General features: G+C 34.9%; 2 protein-coding genes across 3 annotated transcripts in view; one reads left to right on the forward strand and one right to left on the reverse strand.

Moving 5' to 3' along the window:
* Positions 1-1769: 1769 nt before the first annotated feature.
* Positions 1770-8228, reverse strand: PIERCE2 (piercer of microtubule wall 2). Its single transcript, XM_039865537.1, has 2 exons — positions 7936-8228; positions 1770-2691 (listed from the first exon to the last, which is right to left on the reverse strand). Exons 1-2 carry the CDS (start codon positions 7951-7953, stop codon positions 2344-2346), a joined length of 366 nt encoding a protein of 121 aa, XP_039721471.1. The 5' UTR covers positions 7954-8228; the 3' UTR covers positions 1770-2343.
* A 147-nt stretch (positions 8229-8375) lies between these two features.
* Positions 8376-16153, forward strand: part of CCPG1 (cell cycle progression 1) — a 38930-nt gene continuing 31152 nt past the window's right edge. The window contains exon 1 of one of the 2 annotated variants that reach the window (XM_039865529.1): positions 8376-8512. The gene's annotated coding sequence lies outside the window, so the exon portion shown is untranslated. Of the gene's footprint in view, positions 8513-8578; positions 8789-16153 lie in introns of those variants that run through there. The other variant, XM_039865530.1, reaches the window with a different exon arrangement.

Raw genomic sequence — 16153 nt, forward strand, 5'->3', positions numbered from 1 at the left:
ATATGTTATCTCACAAGATACTTTTACACAGCTGGGCCATTCCCTTTTGAAACAGATTCTTTACTTGGCTTCCTGGCATTATAGTCTTCTAATTTCCTCCTGTTTCACTAATCATCACTCCTTTGATCTCATTTGTTTATTCTGTTCATTCTCCTAACTTCTAAATGTTGGAGTTTCCTAAAACTTAGTCCTTGATTTCTTTCCTACTTATACTTATCTGGTCTCATGATTTAAATATCTCTGTGTGGATGTTGTTCAAATTGAATATATTCAATTTGAACTTCTCCATTGAACTCCAGACCTGATACTTAATTGCCTCACAACAGCCAATTTCCCCCAGATGGTCCCTTCACTTAATTCAGGGGTGTGGTCAAATAACACCTTATCAGAGACCTTCCCTGATCAACCTACCTAAAATAACTTCTTGCCCCAGCACTCCCTCTCCCCTAATCCTTTTTTACTTTTTTTTCCCCTTTATAATTATTACCTGGGATATTATAAATATAAACATATATTTATATGTATTTATATATCTATATATAATATGTAACATAAATACACATAGACACATTTACATGTATATATAATGCATATATAATTATTTGCCTATACTTATATAAATATATATCATGTAAACATAAATATATATTTACAAATATTTACATTATACACACACACACACACACACACATACATATTTACACGTTTTTTGGTCTGTTTTCCCCTACTAGAATTTACTAGAATCTAAGCTCTAAAAGGGCAGGCTCTTAGTGCATAGAATAGTCCCTAGACTTTAAAAGGCACTGAATGACTATATAATAGCATTCCAGACAATATGAGTAGCTTGATTCCAAGACATTCATCTTGAGAATTTTAGCAATAATAACAAAACAAAAAAGGCCTAACCATCTGCAATATATAGTAAGGAACATTAAGTTAATATCTAGATTTTACATATTAAAAATTGACTCCACTTGCCACAAATCGAGCACCTACAGTGAAAGGGAAAATGGTTTGTACAGCTTTTGTGGAGAAACGGCTAATAAACTCAACTTTTGTTGCATTATTTGCCTGGAAATCTTGTGCAGTGCCTCGATTTTTGCTGTTTTAGAAGAAGCGAACAAAACTAATTTTTTTCTTGCGTGCCAATAGCAAATATCAAATTCAGGGTATTTGGAAGAATTTCATGATGCTGCAGTTTGAGCTGTTTCCTCACTACAAGCCATTTTGGTTAAGTAGAAGATCAAGCTTTTCTGATGCCCTAGTGACTCACGAGATTATTCTTTTGAATTGATTTTAATATCCCGAACCTGAAACCAAAAGAGAAAAGTAGGAACAGTGACAGCAACAGCTTTTTTGATAAAAGCAAGAATCCTCTTTGGATTTCATTTGGTCAGCATAAATAGGTATTAATGTAGGTCTTCCATAAAAGTAAAGTGGTGTAATGCAAACTTTCAAAAGTGGGGGTTTCTCTTTGCTTTATGTCATTTTGGTTTATGAAAGGTTTCATAGGAACACTGTCCTTTTAGATAGCAGGGGAAACCTGTATCAAATTAATTGCATTTATAAAAGTATACCACATTCTCTCACATCTTTGTACTTTTATACATATTGTTTCTTCTGGACTGACCTTTCTTTTGATTTGACTTTACCTTCTCCTTGATGCTTCTCCTGATCTCCTTGGTCTCATTTTGAGCAATTCTGACTCTATGTCGGAAAGACCTTTTGAATACATTGTAAAAATTATTGCATATTATTAATTTGCTAATCTCATTCTCCCAAAATATTGTTCACTGAAATAATAAAAGACTGTCTTTTATTTCTGTGTTCCATTTGCATAGTATAGTGCCTGCCATAAGTAGGTGTTCAATAAATATTTGCTAAATGAATGAATGAAAAATAAGTCCTCTCTTCCCCTAGCCTAGCAGCAGGAACTAACATTTTCCCAGGTTCTAAGCCATTCCTTGAAATAACTGAACAGTGGGAAAGTACTGGTTAGAGTCTTCCGTAATTCAATTTTTTCTTAGAGTGCCTGTGTTCCTTTGTCTTGATAAATATATTCAGTAGACAACTAAGATCATAAAAGCTTTCAAAGCTTTTGGAGTACATGTACTAAATAAAGCTAGGATGTACAAAAATTCTTCTACCTTTTATTTGGAACACATTTTTATTTAAGAAGTCATTGTCATTCAGTTAATTAGTTGAAATGCTTTATTTCTTAAAGGTATTTTTTTCAATTAATTCAAATATTTTTATATTCCAAATCAGGTATTTAGCCATAGAATTAAAACTCATTTTTTTTTCTGAGTATATTTTCTCTTAAATATACAAAGGAATATATTTTCATAGAGTATGTTGAAAATTAGGAAAATCAAGGGTTCTGGTTCTGTCAGGTGCAGTGTTCAGAGTGTTATTTTGATAAAATCCAGTAGCTCTGATATGGCTTGAAAATACTTGCTCCTTTGGAGTATAATTGCAGGGAAAAAACTGTGGAATCGGTAAAAATTCACCATAACTACTTGAAATGGTTTTATACATAATCATCTTAGGTTCTGACAGTGAGGTAGCTGTATGGAGTGTCTTTGGGTCCAACATACATGAAAACACAGGATTGCCAGGGTTCACACAAGGAGGCAGTTTTTCAGGCTTCATTTCTGTGTCTGATTTTGAAGCTGAAGTATTTTTCTTATCCTAAAATATAAACACATCATATCATTCACAATTATAAAGTTCTGGGGGGAAAAATACCCCAAACTATTACACTTAGCCCAAACTCTATCTTACGCCACTCACAAAAATTAACTTGAAATTAAAGACTTAAATATAAGACCTGAAACTGCAAAACTCTTAGGAAAAAATATATAAAAAGTTCCTTGATATTGGTCTTGGCAACATTTTTTTTGGCTTTGACACCAAAAACATAAGCAACAAATGCAAAAATAAACAAGTGGACTGCATCAAACAAAAAAGCTTCTGCTCAGCAAAAGAAACATCAACAGAATGAGACAACCTACAGAATGAGAGAATATATTTGTAACCCAGATAATTGATAAGGTATTAATATTCAAAATGTACACGGAACTCATGCAACTCAATAGAAAAAAAAAATCTGATTTACAAATGGGCAGAGGACCTCAATAAACATTTTTCCAGAGCAGACACACAGATGGCCAACAGGTACATGAAAAAGGAAATGCAAATCAAACCACAATGAGATATCACCTCACACCTGTTAAAAGTGCTGTTATCAAAAAGTCCAGAGATAACAAGTGTTGGCCAGGATGCGAAAGAAAGGGAACCCTTGTTGGTGAGAATGTAAGTTGGTACAGCCTCTATGGAAAACGGTATGGAAGTCCTTCGAAAAAAAATTAAAAAGAGAACTACCATATGATCCAGCAATTTGTCCTGGACATATATTCAAAGGAAATGAAATGTTGGGGAGGAAAATTTTTCCTATACTCGCCTAGGTTCTTCTGATTGGTCTAATAATCAAATTGACATTGAGACAGATTAGCAGGAGAAAAATGAATTAAAGTTAACATGTATACCTGAGAGAGACCCAGGAAAAATGAGCAACTCTGAAATGGCAGGAGCCACTACCTTAAGTTATAACATCAGCAGCTAAACACAATTAATGTTGGGGTGGGGAGTCATTTATGGAAGAGGGAGATGTAAGAAACCATGCAGTTTCTTAAAAATAATCAGCCTAAAATAATTCTTATGCCGAAGAGACATATTTTCGGCAAATTTTGCTTCCTTACAGAAATCACTATGTCAGAGCTGTCTGTATCCCCATGTTTATCGCAGCATTATTTACAATAGCCAAAACACAGAAACAATCTTTGTCTATCGATGGATGAGTAAATAAAGAAAATATGGTATAAATACACAATAGAAAGAGAAAGATAAATACTGTATGATCTCACATATATTTGGAATCTGAAAAATAAAAAAGCCAAATGCATTAAAACAGTAGGATGTTAGTTGCCAGGGGTTAGGAGGGTGGAGGGAGATGGAAAGATCTTGGTCAAAGGGTACAAACTTCTAGTTATAAGAATAAGTTCAGGTGATCTAATGTATAGCATGGTGACTGTAGTTAACAATACTGTATTATATATTCAAAAGTTGCTAAGAAAGTAGATCTTAAATACTCTCAACAACAAAAAAATTGTAACTATATGAGATGATGGAGGTGATACCCAATAGTGTGGTAATCGTTTCACAATATATTCATATATCAAATCATCATGTTGTATTTCAATAAAGCTGGAAAAACAAAAAACTTAGCCCTGTCCACTCTGCTCTTTTTAGAATCCTGTTCTTTTGAGGGCATTGAAGAGTAATTGTGGTAACTGCTATGAAAAAAAAAGATTTATGAAAATATATAGGAGGTTCTAATCTAGTGTGGGGGTACTAAGGAAGGCCATTCCGGTTAAATGTCATTGAATCTAAGACTGTAAGACAAGGAAGGAAAAAATAGAAGTGGGAACAAAAAAAAAAAGTATGGCAAGACAAGTAAGTTGAGATAATAGAGGGGCAGGTGTCAGATCTTTCAGGGAGAGTCTTCTTGACTATGTTAAAAACTTGGGTCTTTCCTAAAGCAAAGGAAACCTATTGAAGGATTTTAAGGAAAAGCATGTCACGATGTAACAATTTTTACTGTGACTACTTGGGCTGCTGTCAGGGCCTTGAATGGACATGGAAAGGAGATACAGCAGGCCCAGTGATGCTCAAGCTGTTGGTCCCTATATCACACTGTGAGCACAGTAAGCCCTCATTTAACATTGTTGATAGGTTCTTGGAACTTAGGTAAAACCAATTTTTTATCATAGGCTAATTGACATAAACAGGAGTTAAGTTCCTAGGGCATCTCATTAACATTATTACAGAATGATGCTATTCAAGGCCCTGTTGTACTGTGCTATCACATTTGTTATGAAAGATGTGGCTTAGTGGTGATTAGGAGTTAGAGGCCTTTGGGGAGGCAGGTTAAGGAGTGTGGAGATATGGAGAGAGAGAGAAAGCCATGAACTTATATGGATTATGTAAGAACATGACAAGGAGACTAATTTGGAAACTTGTTCGTATTTATATTTCTCCTGGAGTAAGAGTTATGAAAGTACATATTAGGTGTCACCAGTTTTGGATTCTGTTGTTGGCACTGATAATAGCTGTGTGACTTTGATGAAATTATTTTACAAGGATTCGAGTTCCTTGTCTATAAATATAAAACAAAGGAGATGGGTTAGATGGTTTTGTTTACTAATCTGAGGACTCCCATATCAAGGTTCTCCAAATATAGCAATAGGAACTAAGTGATTTTCAGTTATTCAAAAAGCATAAAGTGTATATTTATTCATGATAAGGCACCTGTGATAAGGCCCTTAATAAATGAACTTTGTGGTGTCCATTTAGGCAAAAAGTTTAAGTAGTTAAAAAAACAAAAACAAAAATTTGGCAACTTCTATAATACTTAAGATCTAAGGCCTTCCAGATCAGAAATTATATTATTATATCTAAATAACTTCATAATGGTTGTTAGGATACTGTAACTGACTTTTTTAAGGTTGAACGAGTAGAAGATTGTTTATATTCATTAAAGTTCCTTTTCTCTGGAGATACAGCAGATAGTGATTCATGAAGCTGAGACCCTATAAGGTTGAACAAGTAGAAGATTGTTTATATTCATTAAAGTTCCTTTTCTATGAAGATATAGCAGATAGTGATTCATGAAGCTGAGACCCTATAAGACTTCTAAATCCTTAAAACTAGCAAGCCCGTAATCTGTTTCTCCAACTCTAAAAATGGAGATAAACATGTTTACAGAGCTGTTCTATCAAGCTTAAGGACAAAGCCTTTTTGAGTTTCAAATTTGGATCAGATTAAATAGGTTCCTTTTTAGTGTATCCCAGCTCACCCAGAATTCCTGGGTTATTCTACCTAATGTCTCAGCAAAGTCAAATTTCCCAATGTCAGGAACCTATTTGTTTTGAAAGCTTGAGTTCAAATAATGTGAAGTATCTAGTCCACTTTTTCTTTTCCTTTGTTGAGATTTGAATGATTATCAAGAGAGTGTTGGAAGAGTAGCACAAAGCAGGAACTGTGACCTAGGTTCCAATCCTTTATCATCATTTCCCCTTTGCATGTCATCTGTAAAATTGGTTTTAAAAAAAATTTGCCATAGTTCCCGTTTGTGGAGATAAAATGAAAGAAAATTGAATGTAATCGATAAATTGCTATATAAATGGAATCATTTTTTGCCATTTCTTTTTTACAGGTTTACCTCAATGAATATGTAGGTTCTTCCAGAATGCAGTTCTGAAGTTTATGGGTTTCTAATGCTTTACATTAATATACTACAGTTTACTTCTCATTTAATGCTCATAATCTTGTAGGAAACTGGCAAAACTTGAAGTAGAACGCATCGGATCTTGCTATTTGTTCTTTTTGACACTATTAACTTGTTTTAAATGTTAAGAGCACAGACATTGGATAGTAGTAAATCATCAGAATTCTATGGGATATCAACCAGTCAGCTCTTCTCAAAGTCTAGGTTTCCTCAGCATAGGGAAGGCTTCTTAGATGGAAGGTGGCTGCCCAGTGACTTGTGGGAAAAAAAATACAAATTCTAGTTTACTTTATAGACACCCAGGCAGGTTGCCCAGGGCAACCTCAGCTACAGAAGGACTCCTTTTCATCAAATCACCCTCTACTGGCTCTAAAATTCTTATCCGCTTTGGTGCAAAAAGTAATACACAAAACCAAATCTAGTCAAAACAGAAGACAACTTAGCTAATAAACTTTGTTGGTATAATTTATACCACACAATCTGGAACTGTCTACCTAAATTTTTTAGATCTCGATGATGTTACATTTGTAGACTTAGAAACAAAATACCCATTGCTTTTACTTTATGCCATAGGCCCTCACTGCAGCTTTATTTGGGCTCCATTCTCTTCAAACCTAAATAATCTTAAAATGTAGAGTTCAAACTAGATAAAATTAAAAACCAAACAGCCTCATACAAAGGATTATTTAAAATTCTCTACCAGTTACACCTGGGGTCAGAAACTGTTTTTACTTAAGAATAAAAAGATTAATTGAAATTGTAAATGATTCTTTTTAAACTGTCTTAAAATTAGCACGTGAAAGTGCCTTGAAAAGAACAAAAATCTACAAAAAGCTGGTATTAGCTTTCTTTTTGGGGGATTAGCTTTCTTACTAATTTAATTTTAGGTTCTCCCAGAATTAGAGAAAGCCAGAGCACTTTGACTTTTCAAAGTCTTTTGGTACAAACACACATATTTTTAAAATGATACATAAAAAGCACGCCACTGAAATCATAAAAATGTCCATTACAAAACCGTAATTATAAAATTAAAAATCATTTTTCTTTTTAGGTGTTGTCACAGTTGACGTTAAATATAGTACCTTCTAAAGCAAAAAAGCCAAAAGTCGAATTTTGAGGCACCCTTTTGTTTCTACTCAGACCCACCATTCTTGTTGGCTTTTTTTTTTTTACTTTCTTTTTTTGTCATAATTGTGGGACAGAATTAAACCTTAACTTTCTACTGTTTCCATCAACAGTAAGTATAAGTGCACTATGTATATTTTTTCTTGCTTGTATTCATTTCTGAACAAGGCTCGATGTAAATAAATATAAAATTAACAAGGTACGTTTTTCTTGTTCAAAGCCATCACCTCAGAGTTTGCAATAGGATGAGTTGCATATCATCTCCAAACATCTTTATACTTTAAGAGGCAATTCTGGCTTAATGCAATAATGTACATTTGGATCTGTGTAGTCCAGTGGCCTAGAAAGGTGGTGTTTTTTGGAGGTGAGGTGGCGGGGGGGTGGGTAGGAGTACAGTTGCCCCAAATTTAAAGCAAAGAATACCAGCATTCAAAAACATCCAACCCGCTGCCCAAACCCACCCAGTCATACTCGGTCATTCTCGATATCTTCTTTATTTTTTCGGCAAACGCAGTCTTTTCCTGCAGCGGATGGCAAGAAGGCCAGCAAGCGCCCAAGGTACGCGGCTTTTTTACTACACCCAATTAAAGCAGCAAAGAGAAGGTGAACTGTCAGCTAGATCAATATGTATAAACCAATCCGCATAATGTAGAGAGCAGTCCTCCCGGATGAAACCGAGAATCCTTTCTAGTGGTTGTAGTAGCCCGTCTCCATAACAACCGGCAGCGGTGCTGCGCCTCTCCAGCGCCGAGGCCCGGATGTTGTGAGGCTCGCGGCCTCTTGGCCCAGCTTCTCGGCGGCAAGCTGCGCTTTTTTTTGGGAGTCGTAGTTCTTTCCTCCGCTGCTGCCAGATATAAAGCGCTGGCGAGACTACGAGTCCCAGCATGCGCTGCGGCGGCCCGCAGGCCACCGCCTACCGGCTGCGGACGCCTCCGAGCAGGTTGTTGTTTTTATGAGAGGCGTCACTGCGCTCGGAGCTGTGACCACAGCCACCGCGACAGCCAGTGCATTCGGGCAGAGGTGGCGCTACCCTTTCAGGTACGGCCCTGGACGAGTTTGGACCCTGGGAAAGGAATCGCGGCCACCTGTCGGGGCCCTGACTGCCAGCGGCGTAGCCGCCTGGCAGAGGCATTCGTGGGGTCTCCTCTGGAGCTGGGGCTACCCGGACAGAGGCTCGACTCCCGGCGCCTGAGGCGTGCGGCTGCACTGGTGCTCTTGGAACCGGAGTCCGCAGTCCCCTCGGCTGGAGTCTGCTCTTGAGGTGTCCGGTCTTGTGGTCCCACAGCTTCCGACCCCCGCGTGCAGACTCAAGCGGTGCGTCAAGGGTGTGGGGGAGCTGACGGCCGTGGGAGTGTGTGTGTGTGGTGGGGGGAACCCTCCTTTCTTCACTGGGCTGGCTTGGGACTCTTCTCGGTCCTGATGATGAGAATCCATATGGTAAGATGTTACGTGCGTCACCTTGCCAGGTTTTCAACTGGCCCATCTTTTTTTTGGTGACGTTTGAGCCCCGTGATGCTAGGAATAGAAAGATGAAATATTAAATGATGCAGCCGAGACTTGTGCTCGTACACCAGGCTAGTACTGATCAAATCTCCCTGAATATTCTTTTCCCCCTCCACCCTTTAGCGTTGGTTTGCCTAATCGATAAGTCCTCTGGAGCAATTGTCCATACAATTCCTTGTAAGCGTTACATGTTTCCCTTATTTAATGAATCTAACTCTTTGCCATTGATAGCGCCAATTTTAACGAACTCAGCCAGTTAAGGTACTTCGTTGAATGGGTGAAATTTGCGCTGCTTCATTCTAGCTTTACCAAAAAATCGAATGGAGTTTTATCGTAGCTAGAGTAGGTAACTACAGGACTGTGAATTTTAGGAGATTTCCATCTTCCAAAAAGTCACATATCCTGGATAGTGCTTGAAATGTCACTGTTAGCTCATCATATCTTTGGCTTAAGGTTTCAATCTTATTAGGCCCCAGGTTTCTCAGGGGAATATTTATCACAGCTTGGACGCTAGTGTGAATTGTTTACTGTTTACTGAGCTCTGTTTCTAAAGAGGAAGGGATGAGAGGAAGTGGGGGTATTATTTTAATGGGAAGTTCATTTTTAACCCCTTACCCTAAGGATGGGATTCTAATTTAAAAAACTACTAAAAATCGTTCTCAAATAATGTTTAATGGTTGGAAAATATTAATTTTAAAATTAAAACAGGTTAGTAAATAGTGTAATTCTAATTTTGTTAATTGTAGAACTTAGAAGCAATTATATGACTTTGAAATAAGACTCAAATGATAGTCACAGTTATAAAAATTATTAGATGGTGAAACTATAAGTGATTTTTTTTCTTTATACTTTCTGGTGTTTTCCAAATTTTCCATAGGAAAAAAACTTAAGTTAAAAGATATAGATGCTGCAGTACCAGTTATAAAGACTCTTTAAACATTACTTAATTTAAAAAGCAAATAAGCAACAACAGGAAAACAGGCAGAGCCCCTTACTATGTCCACAGACTATATGAATAATCAATTTAAATGTAAATTAATTGTCAAGAATGGACAAGAATTAATTAGTTGGACTGAAAAGTTCAAAAAACCACATATGATAATAATTCTTAGCATCTGTACATCTGATCTCATTTTGATCTTTTTTTCACTTTGTACAGTAAAATCAAAGACAAAAGTGTTTAGCCTTCAGTTAAAGCAGTACAATCTTGATTATTCGTATAAATTCATCAGGTGACAATATGGGGATATTAATCTGAAAATAATGTCCATATATTAACTTGGATATAGCAGAATCTTTATTATCTGTAAATAGAGAAGTTAAACAATTATAAAATGAAGCATTTCAAGCTTGCTTTCATTGAGTCACTTTGAGTCCTGTTTTATATGTTTGATATTTTGGATTTTGTTTGTTTGTTTGTTTATTTCCTATTATGGATATGTTGGATATGGATAGGTAAGTAGCAGATTATTTAGCCCACATTTTGTTTTCTGTCATACAGAAAGGACCATGTTATCATTGTTCTATAAGAATAGTATTTGTATTTTTGCAGTTATCAGTCTTGAAAGATTGGGGTTTACCTCTGCCCCAGGAATCAATTAACCCTTAATAAATATACATCCTGAAGCTTTTTTGTTTGTTTGTTTTTAAAGCTGTAGTAGTCATACTTTCCTAGGTTATCTTCCTTGGAGCTTTGCTTCTCTCCCAAAATTTCCATTTTTTTTCAATGTTTTCTACCTTTTAATTTTGTATATTTTGTGTACTGTGTTGACTTAATATCTTATTAGATATTTGGGTCCATTTACAGGGCATAAGAAACATTTGTAATTAACATGTCTGATTTACAGACTTGGTCTGATTGACTAACCAGGTTGTATAATTGTATTCTTATCCAAGTTGAATAAAGATTTTTAAAGATTAGGTATGAACTGCTAAGATCAAAGCAGTAGCAGTTTCTGAACATGTAAAGAAGTGGACACAAGAGTAAGGCCTGTTAAGTCCAAGGTATTTAAATACAGAAAATGCAGACTCATCTAACAATGCAGAACTACTAGAGGCTGAATTGTTTTTGTGTTTGTGTGTGGTTAAGGTGAGGAAGTTGCCATATTGTAAGTGATAATTCACATTGTCAAGAATTTTCTTCCTGGCAGTTCTGCAGTTTTGACTAGACTAAAACAGTTTAAAAATATGTGTTAGTTTCAGAGGTCATGTCCAATATGTTACACCAGATAAACTTGAAAAAAAAAATCTCAATTTTAGTTCCAAGATGAAATTTAGCTCTGTAATCTGGGGAGGACTGCAGCTAACTGATAAATTTCAGGATTTTTTTAAGGGCATTTAATGTGTGGAAACCTGTTTAAAGGCCTATAGGGCTTTATGAAGGAAGTATTAGAAAATGAGTAAAATGAGTTAAAAGATTTTCCTGTCATCACAGGAAGTCAGAATCTAATTTTTCTTTAGTATTTACCCATAAATCACTATTCTAAAACGTTACTCCTGGTTCATGTTGCCAGCATGATGGAATGTAAAAAGAGCACTGGATTGAGAGCCAAGTTGTTTAATTATGTAGAGCAAGTAGTATAATTTTCGAGTCTCTGTTGTTTACATTTGTGTTGTAAATAATAGCCAATTGCTTTACTTTATGGGGTATGTGTGAAGATCAGTGAAAATGATATCACTTTGTAAATGACAGTAACTCAGGCAAAGTATTATTGGCCTGCTTAAGTAATAGTTACATAAAACATACTATACATTTGAAGTGTGATGACTTAAAAGTGATATACTTTTTGATGGGCAGTTTGATGGAGAAATGTCAAATGGCATCTTCATTTGATTCTTTGGTAGAGCTTTTGGCTTTTTTTGATTGAAGGAAACCTGGCCCCTCTCCTGACTGTGACTTTGCATTCTGCTGCTGCCTTAAAGGTCCTGAAACTGCAGTGTGCTTTTATGGTTGGACTTTTAATTTTGATTTTGATTTGTTTTAATCCCACATCTAAAGTATAAGGAAGATCATCAGCCTAACTTAATAGAAGATGGATATTTTTAATGTTTTAAAATGGTACTGTAAGTTGATTTCATGAACAGGTCTTCTGAGAAATACATTGCTTGTGTAAGCACTGATCTTTCAGTGCAAGAAATAGTTTAGAGCTTAGATGCCTCCTTCTGGGGAAGTCAGCCCTGGCTATTAAAGTTAGGTTGGCATATAGAAAGAATATTCAAGTAAAAAAGTCTTTTAGAAACTTGTCAGTAAATTTTGAGGACTTTGTGAGAGTAAATATAAGTAAGCAAAAATAAAAGCAAAGAAATATGTAATTTATCATGGGTTGGTAAGACTGCTTATGTGATTAGTTGATAACTCAAGTAACATCTTTAACGTTTCTACTATTACTACTAGAAAGTAACAATAGATGGATATTTAATTATCTATTCTGTAATGAGGTATGCAAACTTTAAAAAACGGAAAACAATAAAAATGTATAAAATCCCTATTTGTTTTACATCTTTCCATGTTTTTTTCCCCAAATGAAAAAGCTGAAGACAGTTGTAAAAAAAATTGGCAGATTATCATTTTGTGAAAAGTATGTCTAAAATATAGATTATATGATGAATATATATATTTTTAACAAGTGCAAACAATTTTTTTTGAGAATAGAAGGAAACAAAGAGCTAGAACCCAGTAGATTTATTTATTTATCCATAACAGGGAAAAAGGGAGTACCAAGTGCTTATGGTATCCAAGTGAGGGCTGAGTCAATTTTATGTATTTGTTGGCTCTTTCAGGTTTTTCCAAAATTAAGATATAATGGTTTTGGAAAGTCAAGATTTTTCTCAGAATAAGAATACCTGGTGAAAGGAATATTTCCATACTAACAAGTATCTTAATTTTCTCATAACATTTTGGATTCATATTTTTTATTCACTTTATTTCAAACTTTTTATCAAAGGTGTGACATCTTTTAGATTGAAGTAAAAGGGGGGATACTTTTATCTTTAGATTGAACCAAAAGGAGATACTTTTATCTTCAAATATAGCACTAGTTGCTTTTGTTTCCCAATTTGAGGGATGTTACATCAGAGAAGGAAATGTGAAGAAATTGTGTATTGACTCATGTCCTGCAGAATTTATTTTCTAGATCAAAAGGTTTTTCTGTTGTATGTAATAGTATCGCTTCCCCTTTCTGGGCATGATTAAAGTGAAATTACTATTCCTGTTCAAGATTTTTTTTTAGATACCTATATGTAGTCATAGATTTCAGTGTTTTAAATGAAATTCCACTCCATTAGAACTAGGAGAGCCTGCTTACTATGGATAGTTTGTTTTGCATCCACTTAAATGATGAATATAACCAGAAGTCAGAACAATCATACGACCCACGTCTTGATGCCATAATTAACTGCATTGTGGATTCATCAAAGCCCCAAGTTATGCTGTCTTTTCTCTAGTGTCAGTTTTCCACAATAACCTTCTGATACCTCAGATAGTAAACATTTTAATATGACTCCCTTAAGTCCTTTAACTTGTCTTGAAGAAACTGGTCAGAAGATCATTTTTTTAATTATTATTTTTAACATTTTTATTTTCTCAATTATAGTTGACATAGACTATTATATTAGTTTCAGGAGTACAGTTATTAGACATTTATAACTTACAAAGTGACCCCAATAAATCCAATACCCATCTGACACCATACATAGTTATTACAATTCTACTGACTATATTCCCTATGCGGTACTCTACATCCCCATGACTATTATGTAACTACCAGTTTGTGCCTCTTAATCTCCTCCCACCTTCACTTATCCCCCCCATCTCCTAGTCCAGCAACCATCAAAATGCTCTCTGTATCTACAAGGTGGTTTCTTTTGTTTGTTAATCCTGTTCTCTAGATTCCACATTAAGTGAGATAATATGACATTTGTCTTTGTCTGACTTACTCTACTCAGCACAGGTTTTATTATACATGATATTTTCTGACTTGCTTTTTTCATTTAATATATCTTTTTATGTCAAGTTATGTTGATCTACTTTATTTAATGGCTGCATTAATTATAGATATATATTTTAATAAATTCACTCGGTAGATATTACACTCTAATTTTTTATTATAAAAATTGTTCCATTAACCATTCTTATATATGCATATATATATTTTTCATTCTCATGTGAGTGTTTCTGTCAGATAAATTCATAGCAATGAAATGGAATTGATAGGTCACAGGATATCTGCCTGTAAAACTTGATAGCTATTACAAAATTACTCAAAGGATAATAGTCTATATTTCTAATGTTTGCAGTGCCTGTTTTCCTGTATTTAATCTCCTAACCTGCATAATCTTTGTTAGACATTAAATTTATTTTTCTCTTTGTGTATTTTTGGTAGAAGGTTGAGCATCTTTTCCTATTATAAGCCATTTTTGTCTTATGTAATTCCTTACTCATGTTCCTTGCTAAATTTTCTGTTCTATTTTTTAACTTTTTTCTTATTTGTTTATTGGTACCCTTTATTATTTTTTAAATTATTTTTATTATTATTTTTAACACCTACAGCACCTGATGTTCCGAGGTGGTCTCCCATCCAAGTACTAACCAAGCCCAACCCTGCTTAGCTTCCAAGATAGACACGTTCAGGGTAATATGGCTGTAGACTTACTGGTACATTTTAAATGCTTCGAAAACTGTCATATGTCACAGATATTTTCATTCATATTTATTTATAGTGACTTTTGGCAAACAAGTTTTTGATTTTTGTATAGTAAATTTTTTATGATTTTTAGGTTTTGTGTAAAGCTTAAAAATGACTTAAAAAAATAGACTGTCTTTACCCCAGGATTATAAAACTATTTTGTTCTCTTTGAGCCCTTTGGTGTTTTCATGCCTTGAGCCATATTTTTACCAGGTTTGCTTGAAGTTTTATGAAGCCTTATATTAATAATGCTGATCTTTCAAAGCAAATGAGATGGCATCAATCTGAAAGTGTTTAGCAAAACCACATTTCTGAAGTTTAATGAAGTTTAATTCCTGAGTGATGCAGTTTGGCAAAAAATTGATTCCTTTTTCCCTTGAGGAGGCAGGTTAAGGAAAACAATGAAATTTGCTTTCTTTTTTAACTCAAAAGCACTTTACATGAAAGTGGCCTTTATCTTTCTGCATCTCTTTCATTCTCTACCTTTCACACCAATCATAGGAAGCAGTTGTGCTATGTTTTGAGTGTCCAGGATGGCAGTCAGCTCTTAGCTCTATATTCAGAATGGTTTATCAAATCTTTTGTCTCTGAATGTTGTTTGGAAAGCAACTTAGTTTGACCTTTGTTTGGAGAAAATATGTTGAAAGATTTATCTGCTGTTGCAGTTAAAAAGCCTCAATCTTTTTAACGCAATCTTTTTCAAATTAAGGGCTTACCTGACCATTCTAGCCACTAAGCCTGGAATCAACTTCCCTAGGGTAGTACTTTTGTTTCCCACAGCATAAAGGCCTGTGCCTAGTGGATACAGGCACTCCTAAGCTAGGTTTATTTATTGCCAGAGTTTGGGGACTGGAATAAGTTCGACATTGTAGACGATAAAAAAAAAGTATAAACTGACCCTTCACTTAAGATCAGAAGATTATTTGGAAAAAAGAAAGCAATATAGTGGAAGGGTCTTCCTTCCCACAATGAACAGGATTGAAGACCTCTGAATTCCAGAAAGAGACACATTTCTCACCATTTAACTCCAGAAGTATTTATATCAAAATACTTTTTGAAATGTGATTTTGTGCCAAAATTACCATAAAGCATAGTGACAATAAATATTAGATGCTTACTTAGTTTTAGATGACTTTTTTCCTGCATCTAAATTTCATCATGATAAAACCCATCAACAAACTAAACATCCATTAATGTGGAAATAAACTATGATAAATATAATAATGTATTATGTAGTCATTAAAGTCATTTGAATAATTTTTAAAAATTTTGTTAAACAGTTAAGTGATAAATGTAAGGAAGAAAACTTGTTGACCACCCCCCCTGCCCCCAATGCTTACATAAAATGTTTGGAAGAATATATTTCAGGTGCATTTAAATAAAATTTGCAGCAAATATAAACTGTACTTTCACTACTGAGGGGGACTTACTTCACCCATGCTTTTGATTGCCTTTGTACACGCACTTCCCTTTGCCTGAAATGCCCTCTCTA

The sequence above is a fragment of the Pteropus medius genome, unplaced genomic scaffold, assembly GCF_902729225.1.
Source record: "Pteropus medius unplaced genomic scaffold, Ma_sr-lr_union100, whole genome shotgun sequence".
Classification (NCBI taxonomy): domain Eukaryota; kingdom Metazoa; phylum Chordata; class Mammalia; order Chiroptera; family Pteropodidae; genus Pteropus; species Pteropus medius.